The sequence below is a fragment of the Fukomys damarensis genome, unplaced genomic scaffold (assembly GCF_012274545.1).
Source record: "Fukomys damarensis isolate Sample0158 unplaced genomic scaffold, DMR_v1.0_HiC HiC_scaffold_6, whole genome shotgun sequence".
Classification (NCBI taxonomy): Eukaryota; Metazoa; Chordata; class Mammalia; order Rodentia; family Bathyergidae; genus Fukomys; species Fukomys damarensis.
In genome coordinates, this window is record NW_022900918.1 from 34,221,473 (window position 1) to 34,241,877 (window position 20,405).

At 42.0% G+C, this 20,405-nt stretch overlaps 1 protein-coding gene across 3 annotated transcripts in view; it reads right to left on the bottom strand.

The window, feature by feature from the left end:
• Positions 1–20,405, bottom strand: part of Nalcn (sodium leak channel, non-selective) — a 320,341-nt gene that overhangs the window by 33,361 nt on the left and 266,575 nt on the right. For all 3 annotated transcript variants that reach the window (XM_019204611.2, XM_010604620.3, XM_010604618.3), the window contains 10 exons: positions 15,684–15,785; positions 15,088–15,157; positions 12,139–12,230; positions 11,930–12,052; positions 9,843–9,899; positions 9,490–9,610; positions 9,260–9,391; positions 8,172–8,339; positions 6,353–6,457; positions 528–634 (listed from right to left, as the gene is read on the bottom strand). In XM_019204611.2, coding sequence (XP_019060156.1) covers positions 528–634; positions 6,353–6,457; positions 8,172–8,339; positions 9,260–9,391; positions 9,490–9,610; positions 9,843–9,899; positions 11,930–12,052; positions 12,139–12,230; positions 15,088–15,157; positions 15,684–15,785 — 1,077 coding nt within the window. The remainder of the gene's footprint in view (positions 1–527; positions 635–6,352; positions 6,458–8,171; positions 8,340–9,259; positions 9,392–9,489; positions 9,611–9,842; positions 9,900–11,929; positions 12,053–12,138; positions 12,231–15,087; positions 15,158–15,683; positions 15,786–20,405) is intronic.

Genomic DNA, 20,405 nt, shown 5'->3' on the forward strand with positions numbered 1-20,405 from the left:
ATTTTAAAGGCAGAATGAGATATAATCAACTGTGTTACTGATTATTTCTTTTCAGTGTTTTAATCATGGAAATCTCTCAGTGTCAGTGGGTTTTGTTTTGTTTTTTTAAGTAGAAATAGCCTTATGATTTAAGCTTCTATACAACTGGTGTAAGGACAGCAGATTCAACCTTAAAGACATGAACTCAGAATGAGGTTAGCTTTCATGTATGAGAAAATCTTTGTTTTTAAAGGCTCATTAATTTTTAAAGCCATTTGAATCCAGATACGCATTTTTGAAGTACTAGGAAAATACTGCAGCTGTATTTCATTAGTTTCACGAAGCAACACAGAATGCGGTGTGTCACATGCTCTTTTATTGATCTTAACTTTGTAACTTGTTGTAATCCTGTGCTTTGCCCTGTGTTACTTACAACCACTCTAACATCTCTGGCAGAATTGCTTCTGGTTTCTTGTCATATTCCATTGATTTAAATCACGATACTGACAAACAGAGCATTCCTCAGGGTATTTTTCTGATATGCTTACCAAACACGGGGCACCCAGAATCCAGGTTTTTTCTCTCCAGGTCTTAATTTTAAATTTAAATTCTTGGAGACACTCACGTTAATTCTGAATATGCCACTGCAGTCTTCCTAAAGTAGGAAAAACAAAGGCGGTAAGGGAAATGGGTCAGAAAGCGAATTCAGAAAAGGTGATAGATATGGAGCATTCCTTACATCAAACAGAAAATGAAGGCTTTTACTCTAACAGTAGTAAGGTGGACAGCACCTCGGGAAATAGTAACAGAGACTCAGAGAGAGGCAGGTTAGAGTTGGCGCTAAAAACATGAGCAAGTAGGCCCCGAATCCAAACACATGCGGTTCCAAGGGAGGCAGACAAATAGCCAACAAGCACATGAAAGGACGCTCTGTAGCATTAAAGGCTGCAAATCAAAACCATCATGGAGTAGTATTTCACACTCACTAAGAAGGCTATCACCAAAAAGATAAGAAACAACCTGTGCCATACGGATGCAGGGGACGGGCCCCTTCAAACCCCACGCCTCATTCGCTGTTGGGCATTGAGACCATGCTGTTCATTAAGTGACTAAATGCACAGCAGCCATGTGCTGAGCTTTTGATGTGGTGTGGAGGTGTCCCCCACGGTCATGTGCTGAGGTCTCGGTCCCCATGGGTGGTGTGAGAGGTGGGGCCTAATGGCAGGTGGTCAGGTCACCGGCTCACCGGCATTGCTGTCCTGCAGCATGACTAATGCTGGTCTCTCAGAGTCAGTTCCCACCAAAGAGGGCTACAAGCGGCAAAAAGGCCTCTCGCTGGTCTCTCTCACTTCCTGTCTGACCATGTGAGCCCTTTCTCTCTTTTGCATGGGCTCCCACCGTGACTTCACTTGACATCATGTAGCCAAGAGGCCCAAAGCAGAAATACAAAAGACAGGACTTTCCAATCTTGGATTCACAGCCCCCAAAACTGTGAGCTAATAAAACTCTTTTTAAATAAAGTAACCAGTTTCCAGTATTTTGTTACAGCAATGGAATATGGGCTGTTATACTGTTATACCCTATGGCTCAGTGGTTCCACTCCTAGCTATCTCTCTTCCTGAGAGGAATGAAAATGTAGGTCTGTATAGAAACGTGTATCTGAAAGTATATGTTGGCAATATTCATAATAGCTAGAAGGTGGAAACAACACACATGGCCATCATTGCACAAATACACGGAATGCATTGTATTCACACAGTGGAATATTACTTAAGCATAAAAAGGGATGCTTTTCGATACAAGCTATGCACAGATGACCCTGGGAAATAGTATGCAAGGGAGAAAAGTCAGTCATTGAAGACCACCTAGTATATAATCCCACTGGTATGAAAGTCTAGAACAGGAAAGTACAGAGGTAAGAAAAAATTACATCAATAGTCATTTAGGACTGAAGGTAGAGGAGGGATCAAAAGGCAAAGAGTGACAGTCACCAGGTACATGGTTCTCCTTCACAGTAACACAAAAGTTCTAAAAGTGGCCACTGTGCTGTTTGTATAGCTCTGAATGCTACCAACAGAATTCTTTAACATTACTGAACTACACTTAAAGGGGGTCAATTTTATAGTATGTGAATTACCTTTTGAGAAAGCTGCCTTTAAAGATATTTTTTAAGAACATCGGGAGAAATTTTGAGTGATTTTCTATTGCTTCTGCCTTTGTTATTTTTGTTTCTTTGGTATGGTGATTGTACTTTGAACCCAAACTGGTTTTTCTGAGTTATATAAGATAAAATTCTTGATCATCATGTGAATATTTCAACAGGAACTGAACTTGTTTAAAGTCATCTTTGACCCTGAAATCTGTCTTTTGGCATCCACATTTCTCTTTTCTCTTTCTTTTTTTCTTCCCTTCTTTCTTTTTCTTTATTTCTCCCTCTTTCTCTTTACCTCTTCTCCTCACTCCCTCCTTCCCTTTCTTCCCTCCTTCCTCCTAAGACAAGTTTTTAGTAAACCACTAAGTTGCCCAGGCTAGATTTGTGATCTTCTTGCCTCAGCTTCCCACTGTGGATTACAGGCCTATACCACCGTGCCTGGCTTTGGCCTCCCCACTTCTGTCCATGGGCTGCAAGCCATCAGCTATCAGCATTAACAGTTGTTTTGCTTTTCCTTATATCTCACGGCCCATGGCTTCATTCCAATTTAATTGAAGACAGTACAGCCTTCTCCTGGATTACCATTAGAATTCTTTAAAATGAAACACTTTTGACACAAATAATATACCTTCGGTTTACAAAGCCTGACAAATTATAGGGAGGAAAATTTTCCTCTAATTACCCAGAGATAAATGAAATTCATAGTTGGGTATATATCTTTTTTCTCTATGCATATATGAGATCATTTTTTTTATCTTTCCATACTTTTTAAAGTTAGAAACACATTGCCATCATCTTTCCTAATCACACCTACTCACCCACAGCATGAAAGGGTCCCAAGAGGCATATCATATGGGGGAAACTTTCTTGGCCTCTCTGCTCCATGTGGCTTGTCTAGCTCAGCTCACTGTGTTTGCCCGTGGCAGCCTGGTACCCTGGCTACCAGCGCAGCACATGAGGCCAGCCTTTCTGGTCAGTCACGACTTCTGCACCCCTATGAGGTGGGTGACCTTTGACAAGTTATCGGATAATGTCACACCTATTTTCCTCATTAGTTAAATACGGGCAATGAAAATAATACTTCGTACTTTGTGGGCACACAGAAGCACCTGACTCCTTTTCTTATAAACCTTTAATACCTTCTCCTTTCTCAGAAAAAAAAAAAAAATCCAAACCCCACTCTCGGGCGTTTGGGATGTTCAGGGACTCGCCCTATCTTCCATTTCTGGCCTTGATTTTCAGTTTTTGTCAACAGGGAAGTGAAATAACACTGACTGCTGGAGACTGGGTTAGGTACATAAACAAGCTAACGCACTTACTAATGTTGCTGCGCAAGAGGTGTTAGAGAGGAGGACTTAGATTGAGGGATGGGGCGGCCAGGCTAGGGTAGGGTTCGAATGTGGAGCCTCTATTCCCACGTCTCACGTTCTTCCCTCTTATTTGCACCAACACTCCTTTTTAAGCACCCCAGTGTCGTTCATTATTCTATTTTCTTGCTTAGGAGCGCTGCTCCTTCTCAGCTCAAGTCCTCCCACCCCCGTCGCCCTCCCAGCGCAGTACCCCACCGGATGCACAAGGTCCCACAAGACAGTGCGTGATGCCTGCTTCCTTTTACAGCTGACTTTATATTATAGCTGCCGGGCCACGAAACACAGATTCCGATTGGACAGAGAGTGTTGTAAAACTGGCAGTGACCTAACTAGTTTTCCAGTGCCTGCGTCACTGCACCAATTATGGGGCCTTGGACACTACAATTACTTGTCAGAAGGTAACTTGAGCCTCTGTTTACAGGGCTTTGGGACAGAGCTCTGGGCCGTGCACAAATGTCTGTCTACATTGACCCCGCTGTCTGGTTTTAAGAAATGCAGCAGAGGAGGAAAGTGTCAGGGCAAATGTGACAAAACAGTGTGGAAACAGGAAACGCTGAAACCCTGGCCTAACAACAGAGGCTCTCAGTCTTTAATGTGAGCTGGGTGGTCAGATGCTGGTGTATCTGGTTTCCCTTTGCCCCCGAGTTGGTCTCTTCATTTAGAGAGATGGACCAAAACTTGGAGATAGAATCCTGTTCTCCACATGATATTCGTGGCTGGGGCTCTTACACAGGGATTAGAAATGATGTAAGGACATGAGTGTCCTTTCTTACTTTGAGGTTGCACTGGTCCAGCTGGATGCTGGTGCTCTGTAGGGTGACTCTCTCCTTGGGCTTTTCTTCTGGGCTGTCCACAGACCTTCCTGCTCCTGAAGCAGTAAACGCTTCTCCGTGTGCCCTTAGCCATCTCCCAGGGGCTCTGTGTACCCCAAAGACCCCCCCATCCCGTGTTCCGCTCAGGCTGGGCCCGTGTACAGCATGTAACATCTCCACGCTCCTAGGCCATCATTAATGACTGAGTCATCCAGGCTGCCTAGCAGGCCCCGTGTTGAAATGCTGTTATTATCCTCTGGCTTCTATTTAGTGTGAGTCTAAAATAACTTGTTCCTTTCCTAAGCTTGTGGACTAATGCACCAGATCTTTGTTCCTACATCTACTGATTCGGTACATCATGACCTTCACACTCTGTTCCTTGCTATGTCTGCTCAGGTTTATAGAATTCTAGACTATCTTCCCTAGACCGGTACTTCCTGAAGTCCTCATATTAATATAATTTCTGATGTGTTTTGAGTGGACAAAGATATTATCTGTATTTTACAGTCATTATAGGATGAGTAATTCTTATAATATGAAATCTATATTAGCCATCTTTTCTGGAAGTACATAACAGCTCAGCTTTCTTTGGCCTTTTGGAGAAGCATGTGTCAATTGAACTAAGGTTTTATTTTAATTGGAGGGAGGAGGAGATATTTTTGCTTGTTTAAACAAGTACTGCACCAGTACTGTACTTATAATATAGAGAGGGATCCCGGGAAACAGGACAATGGGGACGGTACAGTGCAGCTCAGCTGATAACCAAACCGCGTTCCTTCTTCTCCAGGGAATGGCACTGAACAAACCCCAGCCCTCCCCTCCATCTGTGAGGCTGCACTCTGGCCAGGGTAAAGTGTCTTGAAGCTGTATGTGCCATGGGCAGGTTTAGCCCCGGCCCTTTGTGATAGCGCTGGCTGTCTGCACTTGCCAGCAGAAAACAGAAGACCCTGAAGACACAGCTAGGGTAGATTCACCAAGTGCAGACACCCGAGTCCCTCACTGCTCATATGAGGGAGAGCTGTCCAACCTACCAAGAGGCAATGCATGTGTTTGATCACAGTAAGTCCCTCTTCATGGGACAAGCAAAAGGAAGAGAAGCTCTGTGGGGAAGGTGTTCAAGTTTGCATCTTTTTGGGGTCCTAAAGAGGAAGACTTGGCAGCTGAGAACTAATGTCAAGGCCCTGTTTTCTAACAGGAAAGATATGGACAGTGGGGAAGAAATTAAAAAGGGGTGTGAGAGTCAAATTTTGCTCTTGTACATTTCTGCAGGGGGTCTGTTTGCCGATGGGAATTTTCTGTGATAACGTAGGCAGGATGGACAACAGATGAAGGGACAGAGGTAATAAACACAGTGGAGTACTACTCAGCCACGAAGAAGGACAAACTTGAGTCACTTGGAAGAAAACTGATACATTTTGAGGCCGTGATGCCTAGTGAAATAAATCAGACACATATATTTAAATATCACATGATTTCTCTTACACGAGAAACAGAAAATACAAATGATTTAAAGGTCAAAACAAAAGATAGATGATATGAAACAAGGAGATAGACCTTCTGCAAATGGAAAGGGATACACAGATTTAGGGAGAAGCGAAGAGAAAGTGAAAAGATGAAGACGTGAAATATATGTGCACCAACTCCCCAGGATGTGCTGTATTCATCATGTATCAAAAACATGTGCTATTACAACGAATAATAAAAAACAGGGGCAGGATGGAGTTAAGGAAGGTGAGGGAAAGTTTCTGAGGTTCTCAACTGTAGACAGTCGGAATCTTAAGTGAGTGTGCTCAAGAGGTCAACAGTAAATTGGTACAGGAACGAGGGAGGAGTGGGATTCTCTGAGCTATGCTTTAACTGTATAAATCTTCACCAGGGGAATATTATGCTTATGGCCCAAGGAGTTGAGGGAAGAGAATTCTTAGGTGTTCACTGGGGGGATCTCAAAATAGCCTTCGCAGCCACTGGTCCCATACACTTTCCAAGGAATGGCAAACTATTTTAACTTTTACTTCAGAAGACAGATAGGGGCATCTTACCCTTCTGATGATGTTGGGGTCATTGCATTTGGCTAGTTTTCCAGCAAAAAGCTGAACTCCAAAGCTTGCAAAGACAAGCATCAATGTCAGCAAAAGAATGGAGACCTGAAAGAAAATGGTGAAATACTAAACTTCTGGATAAAATGTAAACATTAGTTTTGGTTTACATCATGATACAAACACCCGCCTCTAGAACACATTATATAAAATTCATAGGTTTTTTTTTTTTTATAATATCGTTTACATTTTCCACCATAGGTTATTCTATTAGGCTTAGTGAAATGTCAAATGGAAAAATATTTTGCATTAAAAAATAAAAACAGATGGGATATGTACGTGTACCAATACACCAATATGAAAGCAACTAACATACATAGCAAACATACACTGCTAAAAATTTTTAAAAGAGAAAATATGTTTTTTTTATATGATTAGAACTTTTCTGATTTTGAAAGCAACCCTTTGCTTTATTTTACTTAATGGAATAAAGGAAAAATACTTGGATAATTACACTGTGTTTGAATTTTTCAAAACATATCCTGTCCTTATTAGAAGGGCATAATTAGGGCCAGCGGCTCTGCTCTCTCCTGAGTGCGGTGTCTGTGCTGGGCGCGCAGGGCTCAGGTAATTCCCTCTGGACAAGCAACTCTGGTAATGAACTCCTGCTCCCTCTGCTGGCTGAAAACTTCAGCGTCAGTAGAGGAAAGTGGCAGAGAGCAAACTATCTGGACAGGTGAAAAATCTAAATGTGTGCCCCAGGCATCCTGAAGGTACGCAGAAACGTCATCAAGAGTCAGCCACAAGATTCCCTGGCCATCTCCATCATGGTCCCGAGCCTCACACACATGAACTGCCAGAGAAAGTCTGTGTTCCTTCATTTCCAGCTGTGTGAAAGGTCACAGTTCTGAGGTTTTGAGTAAAGAAAATGAGGAGTTTTCATCACATCTTTAAAAAAAATATGTTAGCAGCTATATGCCTCTAATAACATCACAGTCTATGCCTAAAATTCCTTCATATTGGCTATGACTACAGCTAATGTCTCACCCTGGTGTATTTCTAGAAAGACAAATAAGCTTATGTAAATCAATCCACATTTATCATGCACACACCAAACTCACTTATAACAAAATTAACTTTTGATCACTCTTTTGGAAAGTCAAGATCCTTCTGTGACAGCTTGCCGGAAATGAGCCTTTTTACTCCTTGTTTTATCCCAAGCCTTATTCTTTTACAAGACCCTGAAATGTTTGTTCAACCAAAAGGAATGTTGTCCCCTTGCTTTTCACATTTGTAACTATTCTTTACTGCATGTTGAGGTTGCTTAGGTAGGGCAGACCTGTGTTTATAGCTTTCAAGTCATTTTATATTAATAATCCCCAGATCTGGAGATAAATTCTAAACCATATGTGTAAGAGGACGCAGAGAACAGGATGATGAACCCCTGAGTTCATTTCTATTCCAGTTTGTAAGGCAGATGACCTTGATGTTTCTTAGCCTTAATTTCTAGATGAGGAAACTGAAACTCAGAGTAGAAATTAAGATGAACAATGAAAAATGTAGGGGACACACCTTTTGGGCTCACCCCCCACTGTGCTTTTCATTAGTTTACGTTCATTAAGTTGAATGAACTGAGATGCCAGAAGTCCCCCTTGGGTGAAGTTTCTGGATGTGTAGCATACTTTGCTGTTGCCTGGACAACTCTTTGGGAATATACAAAATTGTAGACTGGACCTTGACCAGAAAGCCTCCCTTATCCCCCTAGTAGCTACCTAACAGTCTGACTATGGTGAACCAGAAGCCGAGGGTAGCTCTAACATACCAAAAAGATCTCCTTGAAGCCACTGAAAAGTTCTCGAACAACTTTCCTCATCTGAGGCACCAGCTTGAATATCCGCAGAGGTCTCAGGCAGCGAAGAACCATGAGGAGCTGAGCTCCGGACTCAGCCGGCACATTTTGAGGCATCCAACAAAGAAATATCAAGCTCACCTAGACAGAAAATAAAAAATCTCTACCACCTGTACAGTTTTTGAACTACTAACTACATTTTCTGAGAGCCGAGTAGCCACAGCTTCTCATTTAGCAAGGATTCCACGCACCACGTGGGATAAACACAGGTATGTGACACAGTCTGTTAACTAAACAATGCACCAACCCTGGACCTGGGGGGGCCACCAAGGAAAGTAGCCTCATGTATGCATGGACGAAATGGGGGCACCCACTCTGTGTCCCAGCACCCCAATGCTTTCTGTTCTTTTTAACTTTCTGTACTGGTGCTTCTGCTGGTGTAAAAGGATAAAGGCGCCTTTTTATCAAGTGCACTACTATTTTAGTAATTATCAGCAAGACTCCCTGCTACTAACTGCATTTCCCCTTGTGCCTGCCAAGTCATTGGTTTCAGGTCTTCTTCACATAGATTTAAAAAATCTCTACTCTTGCGGTTTCTGTTTAGTGGGACTAATACTTACATGGGAAATTGCTATAACCAGGTGTTTTGTGTGTTAGAATCACGATTGAGGTCCAACCACAAAGATTTTAGTTTGCTTTTAGGAACAACATGCTCATTAATCAGTGACACCATTTATATGATTCAAACATTTTGTGTCATGGGAGATGCAGGAAATGTGGGATGCAAACTAATTTTGCTGTTTTAAATTTTATTCGTGTGCATCATGTTCCTATACAAGACTGTGGCTGATGTACTTGAACAATTATCCAAGGATACTTTAATGGTTTTTCTTTAGCTTTTACATGTCCATTCCTTATTTGCATATAATGGACTACCATCAAATCTGATTAAGACAGCAGTTACAGCAACAGGCCTCACATAGGTCACTCCTGTACCACGTGATTCAGGAGATTTGGCAAAACCATTACGTTTTACATTGAGGAAATAACCAGAGACTTACAAGATAGATAAAAATGTCCATTACTCCACCGAAGTCCCTGATGACAGCAGTTGGAGTGAAAAATAAGCCATCTGCCATAATCTTCAGATTAAGCTCAATGCTCATGAATATCACAAACACATACTCAGCAATCTGAAAAGGGGCAAAAGGCAGCGTGATCACAATAGCCAGAAAAATTGCAGGTCAATGTTTTTACCACCTGACTGGGAGCTGAGATTCAGCAGCAGTACCTGCAAAGTAGGTGCGTGCATGACTCTTCGGAAAGGGGATTCGAACATCATGGAAATGCAGGAGCAGATGGTTACGATGATCATGACCCAGTCCAGGTAAGTGACCAATCCCAGCAAATCGCTGCCAAAGACCAAGCAAAATTGAGGCACACGAATGCTCCAGGAGACACGGCTGGGAGTCAGAGACGGGGCTTCTGTGATTCCGTTAACATGACTAGTATTTTTGAAACTGAGTTCCCAGTTATCTATTATCTAGTATGATATTAAGAAAATAAAAGGGAATTTCTCTATATTTTTAGGTGGCATAAAGCATGAGTACTTCAAAAGTGCACAAAAGAATTTATGGTGCTTACTAAAGTTGATGGTACTTTGTATTTTTCACAGCTCCTGTGACAGGGTCTGTTTTAGATCTGTAAAAGAGAATAAGCATACAAAATTCTCCAACAAAGTAAGCATCTAACAACTTGGCAGTGGAGTATTTACAAATACCTCATCTGCCTCAAATCTCCTGTACGTCCTCTACAAAATGCCTCTTATACAATATGGTAGCTATGCGACTTTGGAAGGCAAAGGACACTGGATAAAAGCCAAAATCAAAAGAATTTTCATCTGCTGCTTATGGAAAGTATTGTAGTTCTCAGAATCCTGGATCTTAGGGTTCAAGGCTGCATGCAAAAATTCTTGACAGGGGTATCACAAAATCAAATTTTGACTTTCACCTAAAATCATTCATTTAAAATTTTTTGCTGTCAAGGATGTAGAAGGATATTCTTCATAACTGTGTAGTTAGATACATTTGGGCTCTGCCTACGGGTAGCTGTGGGATAAATTATACAGACTTTCCTAGAGAGGGGACTTACAACATTTACTTGCAGGAAGCCCATGTGCCTACTTAGTGAGGTCTGACAGTCTTTCCCTGTATTCCCAATTGAAATAAAGTCTTCATCAGTCTATCCAGCTGACAAAAGGAGAATTACACCACACTACAAGAGGTGGGGAATGGGCAATTTGATGCTAAGGTGCAGGCAGACAACAGGATAATTCCAGATGAAAAACCTGTGCTGGCACTGATCACACCAACTTCTAAATTGCCATCTTCTTCCTGTACTTTGTGGAAACTCAGGGAAGGTTTAAATGATTCTCCCTTAGGTGCTGTAAATTGGGAGGCACGTCGAGAATGGCAGAAAGAACCACAGGTCGACAATCAGGAGGGAGCCATACGCTGGTTGGGGTCCCTGAGCAAAGCCCTCAGCCTCTGCAGACCTGAAAGTCCTTCTTGGTAGGAGGTGGGGCCTCAGAGAACACCAAGGGACCCCGGGGTCTCTGCCAGGCTGTGATGTTAGGAGAAGTAGGTTGGGTTCCTGGGTGGCCCCAGCAAGGGAGATCTATTTTCTCATAATTCTTCAGGCTGGAAGTCCTGGACCAAGGTGTCAGAAGGGTTGTTTATTCTGGGGGCTGTGAGGGTGGAATCTATTCCAGGCCTGTCCCCTTGACTTGTAGACAGCTGTCCTGCCTCTACCTGTCTTCACGAAGTGTGGGTCTGATTCCAAACTTCCTCTTCTTACAAGGAAACCACCAGTTATATTGGATCATGGTGCAACCTAATGACCTCAGTTAAATTTAATTATCTATTTAAAGTTAGATGTATGGGGCCAGGTGTGGTGGCCCACGGCTTTAATGCCAGCACTGGAGAGGCTCAGAGAGGAGTATGATCCTAAGTTCAACGCCAACCTGGACTGTATAGCAAGACCCTGTCCCCAAAAAGCTGGGAGCAATCCAGCCAATAATAAATTATCCACAAAGGAGATCAATTTACTTAATAGATGGCATCAGAGAAGGCCCGATTATACAAGGGGACAGTGGGAAGCTATATAATTTCTTGGAGACTCTTAATGTCTGCAGGTATTAAAGTTACACTTGACAAACTTCATCTCATCTATTGGTTGCCTATGAAACCACAAATACATGGTCATCCAGTTCACCCTACGGACATTTTCTCTCGTTCCTTCCACATTGGTGAGGTCAAGGCACTGGTCGGGGTCATAACCACTGGTAGTGGATGCACTAGTCAACTTTCCTTCTACTTCACGATTCTGGAACAGATCAATTCCAGCATTTTGATCACAGAGAAACACAAGTCTGATAGAAGAAATGGACAGTGGCATTCCCCATGTCATTCAGTCTCCCTTGGTTCTAGTATTTTCCAAAGAAAACACGGACTTCATAACATTGGTAAGAACCCACCAGGCAACAGTGAAAATGCACAGTCGAAATGGGTGTCACAGGGTTTGTCAAAGTAAGTCCCCTACAAACAAATGCGAACTATTCAGGACCTCTGTCTTCCCCTGGTCGGGTGCCCAGTTAAGGAGCCCACAGTTCATTCTGTGGTCCCCATTAGGACCACAGGTTCTTCTCCTACAGGCCGAGGGAGTGCACTTACGCATTGAAGCGAGCCCGGACCACCGCCCTGCAGAAGTTCCTGAACCTGTGCTCCCGGCCCACTATGAAGAGCGGCTTGTCAAAGTACGGATGGTTCTCTCGCAGTTCCTCCTCCTGCACTTTCCTTGAGAGGGACATTGGCAAAGAGTGAGGCCACTTTTGCCGCCCGTCACCCAACACAAGGACCGCAGACCACAGCAGTGCCTGTACCTTTTCATCTCTGCTTGCTCCTTTTTCTCCTGAATCATCTTGATTTCACTGTCTTCTCTTTGTGCATTTCTGTACCTCACTGTACTGGAATGCTAGAAATAAGAGAAGAGGAGACACGTCACAGTGGGAGAGTTCTGCAAGGCCAAAGTGTCACTATTCTTAAAATTCTGAAATTAAGGTAGATGCGTACGTGTATATGTGGTGCAATCAAAACATACATCGAATGTTTAAATAAAAAACCATTACAATAACAGATGCATCACTAGTAAGCCCCTTCAAAGTACTTTCTGTTTTGAACACACTTATCTCAGCCTTCTTGCTGAAGCAGTTGTAGAAGTCCTTCATCTTGAATATCTTTGCAAGCTGCCATCAAAAATATGGTGAGGGCAGCTGCCAGATGCCACCCAACAGGAAGGCAAGTGCATAAAATACTACAGCGTGTCCTCGTCCTCCTTAATTCCTGGCCCTTGCTCGGTGCTGCTTCTGGCTCTTCCCCAAAGTCAAAATGGCCATGAAAGGTAAATACTCAGAATCAGTTCAGGAACCCAAGGCAGCCATGACAGCACAACTAAAAACTCTCACAAAAGAAGATTTCCAAGAAAAATAGGATACTTATGCTTCAAGTGAGACAGAGTATTTTGAGAAGGATTAATGGCAACACATCTTTTACTATCATAAATTTTAAAAATCTTAAAAATTCATTGCATTGTTGGTCATATCTTGTGTACGTAGGAGATGTAGCTATAACATATACAACTATTACATATGGAATGTAGAGCTATAATACATAAGTATTATATGTATAATTAAAGGATCATAAATATCTTAGCAAGGACATTTTTTTCCTCTAGAACCACTCAGTTTTTACTTATTGAAATTCCATAATGTGCCAGGTGCTATTCTATCACTGAAGATACGGCAGGAGGAAAAAAACAACACGTAATCAATCCCTGTATTTGTCAAGCTGATGGACTAATCAGGGGAAGAGAGCAAAAAAATCAAAATCAGTAAGTACTGTACATTAGTGGATGCTGTGTGTTTTAATAATAATTTTAAAAAAACACTTGAAGAAGCTAGAAGACAAGTAGATTCAGTATGGATGTGCTATTCTGGCAGAAGACTAGAAGGCAAGGGTGTAGGTATTGGCTTGTAGCCAAAATGTGGTCTTCAGGGCTGGGGGGAACCTCAATGCCAGGGCAGAGGAGCTGAGACAGCAGGAACTGAGTTGGAAGTGGCAGGCAGGGGTCAGGAAGATCACACAGCCTAGACCTGGGCGAGACTCTTGTAGGAGGAGGGAAGCCATTGTTCACGTAACTCCATGGACTTTACAAGAAGCATTCTTTAGATCCACTTCTCTGTACCTTGAATTCATGGGAATAAGTGAAAATGGTAAGATTTTATAACTTACATGTTTCTAATTAAGGCAGAAAAGACATTAGAAGGATGTTTTATAAAATGATCTGAACCCTGTGACATTTCTCTATGGAGAAGATAGGGGATGAATTTTGTTATACATTTGTATGAAATATATAATGTCTGTGATGAAGTAACTTCTGGAATTGAGACTGCTCAAACAGGACCTTTGTTGAATATGTCTTAAGATATATTTTAAAATCCATGCTCTAATTTGATTCGTCAGCAAATGGTAGATTCCTGCTGAATCATGTTGAAGGAGAGTAAGCTCTCACAACCAATGTTGCCTCTGAATTTTCTCCTGGCAATTTTCTGCAGGCAACATACACTTCTGTATGAAGCTAAGTGCACAGGGCTCCTTTTGGACGTGATCAAAGTTCCGTATCAGTCATATATAGTAGCCAGATTCAGCTCTGGCTCTGGATTTAAAAAATAAAAGTGCACAGAGAACTGTGTGCCAACCAGACCTGTGTGAGATTGGGTGAAAGCAGCTGATCTCATCGCCAGGTTCTTGTGCTCATTTTTGCCTGGGACACTTACTAAGGACAGACAGCAGATCTTGGAGTGAAAGCAAATGTAGTACACTGCATCCTCCAGAAATTCTTAGGAAATAAGAGACGACGGGGAGAAGACCACTTCCTGTGGTTTTGCCACCTTTCTTTGAGACCAGCTCTCCTTTCCCAAGCACCATCCTTGGCTACGAACATTCGAGGCTATGTTCCTAGCTACGAGGCCAGGCTTAAGCTTGGGCCTGCACTGGAACCAAATCTCTTCCTGTGATTCCTTTGCCCTACTTTATTTTATTTTCCACAACAACACAAATGTCTTACACAATAGAGAGATATGGAAAATTTTTAAAAAGATCACTCCAAGAAATTTCATTCTTTCTTTACTTGTCATCTGTCTCCTTTTCGAGAATGTAAGTTCCAGAAGAGCAGCTGAATCTGTTTTGTGTTTATCCATTTCTTCTCAGCACTTCCAAGAGGTCCCAGCACACAAGACATTCAATGAATAGCTAGAGTCAGCAAATAAACACATGAATAACCTACAGTCTAAAAAATATTCTTGGCAAGTTCTATGTGGTCCTTAACAGAAGAATTCTTCTGGACAAATTATTTTAAATATGCAAAGCCCTGAAATTATACATAGTGGATCTATATATATCTATATATACATACCACAATATTTGGAACCTGGTAAATATTCAAATTTAATAACGTGAATCATTCCTATCAAATGCTTTAAATTTCCTTAGTTTCATTCAAATGAAACAAAGATGTCACACATATTTGTGTTACTCTCCTAATTAAGACGTGCTCTGTTTGGGGTATCTGGATTTTTCTAGCTAGCAGTCATTTTTTTTCAGTCCTGGCCATGTAATTTATTTTCTGTTGTTTTCTGATTCCCTCTAGTATGAAGCCCTAAGGAGATGTGACAAGATGACAGAAAGACCGAGGCACTGGAATCATCTAAGCAGACATTTAAATATTTTCATCACCATATTACCAAAATCCAAAAGCAGTGCTTATAACTTACATCTTGAGTCAAAGTTTCAAGAGATTTCCCCCTGCTGATCCTCTGGCTGTTTGATCCGTGTCTCAGTGACCTAAAACAATTATAATCAACGCATCTCAAGATCAAATTTGGACTTTTAAGCAATGACTATGATGAAAACAAACAAACAAACAACCTTTCTTTTTTGTTTTTGGTTTTTTTTCAGTACCGGGAATTGAACTCGGGTCCTTGTGCTTGCAAGGCAGGCCACCGAACCGCTGAGCTAAATCCCCGGCCCTAACAACCTTTCTGATATAACTTCGTGAACGACTGTCTCCCTTCTTTTTACAGCCAGAGCTTAGCGCCTCTCTAAATGCCTTTGATCCCACCTCACAAGATTTTAGAATTTTCCCTTCTGATCTTAAAAGTGAGAATTTGGCTATCACCAAGGAAAAAGACTTTGAAATAAAGTTGTTGTTGTTGTTGTTGTTGTTGTTTTATCTCTGATTTGGATTGAGTTTCATTATTGTTACCATCAGTGGAAAGAACACAGTCCCTGGCGGGAACCTGGCTCCATGGGGCGGTTGTGGCGCGCATGAGCACCCTCCTTCCTCGCCCAGGACGTCTTCCCCGGTTACCTGCGCTCCTGGCGGATGTGGTGCTGCACGCTGAGGATGGACCTTTCTTTTGTTGGTTGCCCTTCGAAAGATCCGCTCAACATGCGCTGTCGAGTGCAAGCTCTGGAAAGAAGGAGCCCCAGATAAATGCGTGATGTTTACACACCGGATGAATAATGCACAACAGCTCATTACTTTTACTGATTTTTTTTAAAGAAAACACCAAGCGAAAAGGCAAAATAACAGCAAATGACATAGAAAGGCAAATATTCGTCAGGCTCTGTTTCCAGAACACTTAGAAGCAGAAGTTTCACTCGAGGAAGAGCTGCAAAATTAACAGAAAATTTACCTCTTGCCCTCTTCCTTCCGTCCCTACCCGCTATGAACAAAAACGGACAGGGCTTTCTGTCAGGGTTCTACAAGCGCCAGGCCAGACTACCTGAGAGGCAGTCATGATGCTGCTTTTGAATTTAAACGAGGATGTTTCTAATAAAAGCCCTAAGGAAAGGATTCGTCCAGACAGACCCCTGGAATAATAAAATATATGTTCCAAAGATATTTGGCAGAAACTTAGGAAAACACGGAAGCGTAAAGTGAGAGACAAAAATGAGTTGTAAAGAGAAGTAACTAAACCTGAATGGAATTAGGCACAACTATGTGAATTTTAAAACTCCTGAACGGTGCACTCAGAAATGGTAAAGACGGCAAATTGTGGTGTGTGTGTGTGTGTGTGTGTGTGTGTGTGTGTGTGTGTTTTACCACAATGATTAAAAAAAAAAAAGCTGGATCATTGCCTGGAAAAAAATGTAGTCGAAAGGCTGAGGCTATCTGGTAACTAGTTACCACTTTCTTTATAGTCTCAAAGGCCTGAAGAGTTTTAAAAACAAGTTCTCCTTAGATCACAGCGAGGCTGGTGTTAATTTCAGATTTGCTAATGAGTGAAAGCAGTTGGGTGACCCACCTGTGGTCCAAACGATTTTGGTGAGAAAATAAAACTAATTTTCTGAAAACCTCTCTCCAATGGTAGGAGTCAAGTGGAAAGAGATGCATACCAAGGTTCAAAGACCTGTGTGCCAGGCATACTGTCCCCAGCTAGTTGGTCACTTTGGGATTCGGTTTCCTTATGATAAAATTAGGAGGAGGACGTGACAATGAAGGTAACTCATAGACTTCACATGCAATGGTTTTATGATATGCAAATCTTATGGTACCACATCCACTGTCTTACAGGACAAAGGCATGAAAGTCATACAATGCATTATGAGAATGGCTTTAAATTATCCCTGTCTGTCTGAGAGTTAGGGTCTTAGAGAAAAAGTCTTGTAACTATTGACTGTCCTTAAACCAGCAGCTCTCATGCTACTATACACCCTCTTGATGTACATGAAGATAGTCATGGTGAATATCCGTGAAAGTTTGAATTCAACAAATGCAAATACATGACTGGAAATAAAGTCTAAACATTACTATTTTTGTTTAGTAGGCGGCAGGGACCACTTTGGGAGAAAAAATCCAAGTCAGTACTTTGCTGAAATATGGGATTTATGATAGCGACAGAAGGAGATGGTGCCCATTTCCAGGCCTAGAATGATGCCGTATAGGGAAGACGCTTTTGTTAAGTTCAGCTGAGTTCACAAAAGTGAAGCATGATTTCAGACTATGTATGTTTTGGCAAAAGAACTGAAACATATGAAATTATTTTGAGAAAATTTATTTGAAATAATTTTTTGTAGCCTAGCTACCCAGATTCCTTTGATCTGTATAAATGGTCAAGATTTAACCTTCATCTGTATTTAGTAATTCTATCATTTTTGTTGTAAGATTTCCCTAGAGTAGTTGGGACAGACACATTTTAAATGCAAAACACATACATGTTGAGAACAATATTCTAGTTTGGGCTAGGAATTTAGCTCAGTGGTACTGTTCCTGCCTAGCAAGTGCAAGGTCCTAAGTTCGATTCCCAGTACTGGGGGAAAAAATAAATTCTAGTTTGAGGGTGGGGCCCTGCTTTGCTGGACATGGAGAGCATAACTGGCTCTTGGTTGCATGGTGCAAAGGTTTCTGGTTATGTTCCCAACAGACCTGTGGGAGAATGGTGGGCCATTCCTTCTGGGGAAGAGTTAGCTCTGGACCTATGGACTCCAGGGCTCCGTGTGACTTGCCCTGGGTGGCCTCCGCAGATGGGAGGTCCTGCAAGTTCCCACGGAGACCATAGCTACTGGAAAGACTCCCCTTTTGCTATGATCATTTTCCCACTCCGCCCCCAGCATACATCGCTGGAGTGGCAGTGAGAAATTTACCCATTTTCTTCTCTTAACTCGTTTTTTCCCCTGCTGGGTCTAGAGAGTTGAGAAAATAATATGAAAGGAGGCTGGAATTTCACACCCATGCCCATCACAATCTCTGTTATCTGGATGATTCACTCGTTGAGGTTGGGAGGACTGGTTTTTAGCTCTGTCCTGCAATCAGAAAACTTGTGCTTCACCAGACTTAGGCAGCCAGTTCAACGAGTACTGATAATCATTCTCTGTGCCCTTTTGTTTCATTTCCCACCACTTTCTTCTATGTTCACACCGCTGTTTGCCAGAATGATTTTTTTTTCTTTTTTCTTTTCTCCTCTCTTCCTCCTCCTCCTCCTCCTCCTATCTCCCCTCTTTCTTTCTTTTTGCAATTTGTGGATTGAACCTAGGGCCTTCATACTGAGCTGTGCCCCTACCCCCTCTACCCATTTTTATTTTGAAACAAGGTCTCTCTCTATCACTAAGTTGCCCAGGTTTGGGTCAAACTTGTGATTATCCTGCATGTGTGCTCCATGACACTTGGCTTCCTTGGAATGATTTCCAACTGCACAAAAACAGAAGCAAGAATAAGGGCCCATTTCATTTTGGATCGTTTCACTAATAGCAAACTAAAACTTGTAGCCAATCAGACCGGAGCTCTCCCAGCGCCAAACCTATGGGAAATAAAGGCTCAAAGAACTTCAGTGGGAGGGAGCAGCAGAGACTTCCTGTGCCCTGGGCAGAGCTGCCGTCCACCTTCTCATCACCTGGGGGTTCAAAGAAACCCATGTGGTAGGAGGACACAGGAGTCTATCAGGCCCACCTTCTCCCCAGCATTGATAGGAAATTTGGTGTTGAAATCACTCAAGGTTTGAATCATTTTGTTATGCAGCAACAGGTAACAAATGCAGGTGTTACCACTACTTGAACCTTCAATGTCTATTTCTCCTCCCTTAGCTCAGGATGGCTTCTAAAGTCCTGTTGGTCTCTCCGGTCTCCTTTCCAGTCTGTTCCTCTGCTAGTGGAATGTCAGTCCTTCCGTGCTGTCCTCTCTGGTGTCTCCGTTGCTCACCTATGTTGTCCTCTGAGGGGCTCCAAGAGAGCAAGGGTTATCTTCAAAACTGCCCACTGCTATTTCCCAGCTCCTGTGCACATGGTACTCAATAAATACATATTTCCTGAATGAATTAAATTCAAAATGCTGTGCAAATCAAATACTTTAATTTCTTCTTGATCACTTCATACTTAAGTGGGAAAATAATCACCAACAGAACAGCATGTATTTAAAATATGCTTTTAAAAGGGACAAGTTAAATAATCTTAATTTCATCTCCAGTTATAACACTGTACCATTCAAGAGTAGCAGGCTGCACACCTATAGTTGGTCAGACTCTGAGAAAACGATGAAACAAATCATACTTTGCCTCTTGCAACTAGGAAATCTGACAATTTTTCTGTGTTTTATGTGAAAGTGGATAGGGGATCCTGAAAGCCAAGATGGTGCTGAATTCATTTCAATTTCCTCAGTGAGAGATTTGATCCATCACTGAGAACATGGTCTCCACAGATCTCATCTGAGAGGAATCTGCTGACAAACTGAAATCATGGATGACTCAGGAAATGGAGACTTTTATTATTTTATCTAACGAAATGCATACATCATTGAAGTTACTTTATAATAGACCTACCCAGGGGAAATAACTGAATGTTTGATTAAGTTATACTTCACTGCTCTGCAGTATTCATTAGGATATGGATGCTTTTGGTCTCACAGAATGGCAAAAGAAGTGCATTTTCAGGAAGAAAATGTTCATTTATTCGAAGCCCAGAGGAGAAACAAAGCTAGTGATTTTGAAAAAAAATAAATACACTGTGTGTTTCAGGGATGACCTCACTTTTCTCAGAGGAAAGACAGGGCGGGGTCCAGAAGCCAAAGTCTTTAGTATCTTCCCTACATCTCTTCATGGAAGCAAGTTCGTGGCCGGTTTCTTAGAAACTCCATCTAGCGGCTTAATATTAAAAAAAAAAAAATGATCTGGCTGCTTGGCCTCTGGAAGTGGGAGGCACAGGGCTTCAAGTGTCTGGTGAAACACAATGAAGTCTTTTGTCTTGTCCGAGTGAGGAAATTCTCCATTATGCAAGCATATGTAATCCCTTTATTCCTGTTCCCCAAGGAGAATTACAGCACAGCATTCTCCTTTTCCCCTGCTTGGGGTTAATGTTATACTCTCTCTACCTTTGAAAGTAAAACAAGATGAGGACCCCTGATGCTGACTTGAATGTGGGAATATTCTTCAGCAAACACACATTCCCAGTTGCAAAAATATTACCCCTGGTTTCTTGCCAAGCCTTTGGGGGAAACAAAAAAAAATCATGAAAGATTGATTCTTTTTTTCTCTCTCCCTGCATTGCCTTTGTGGTTTGGAATTTCAATTGCCCCTTATATGACAACATATATATATAT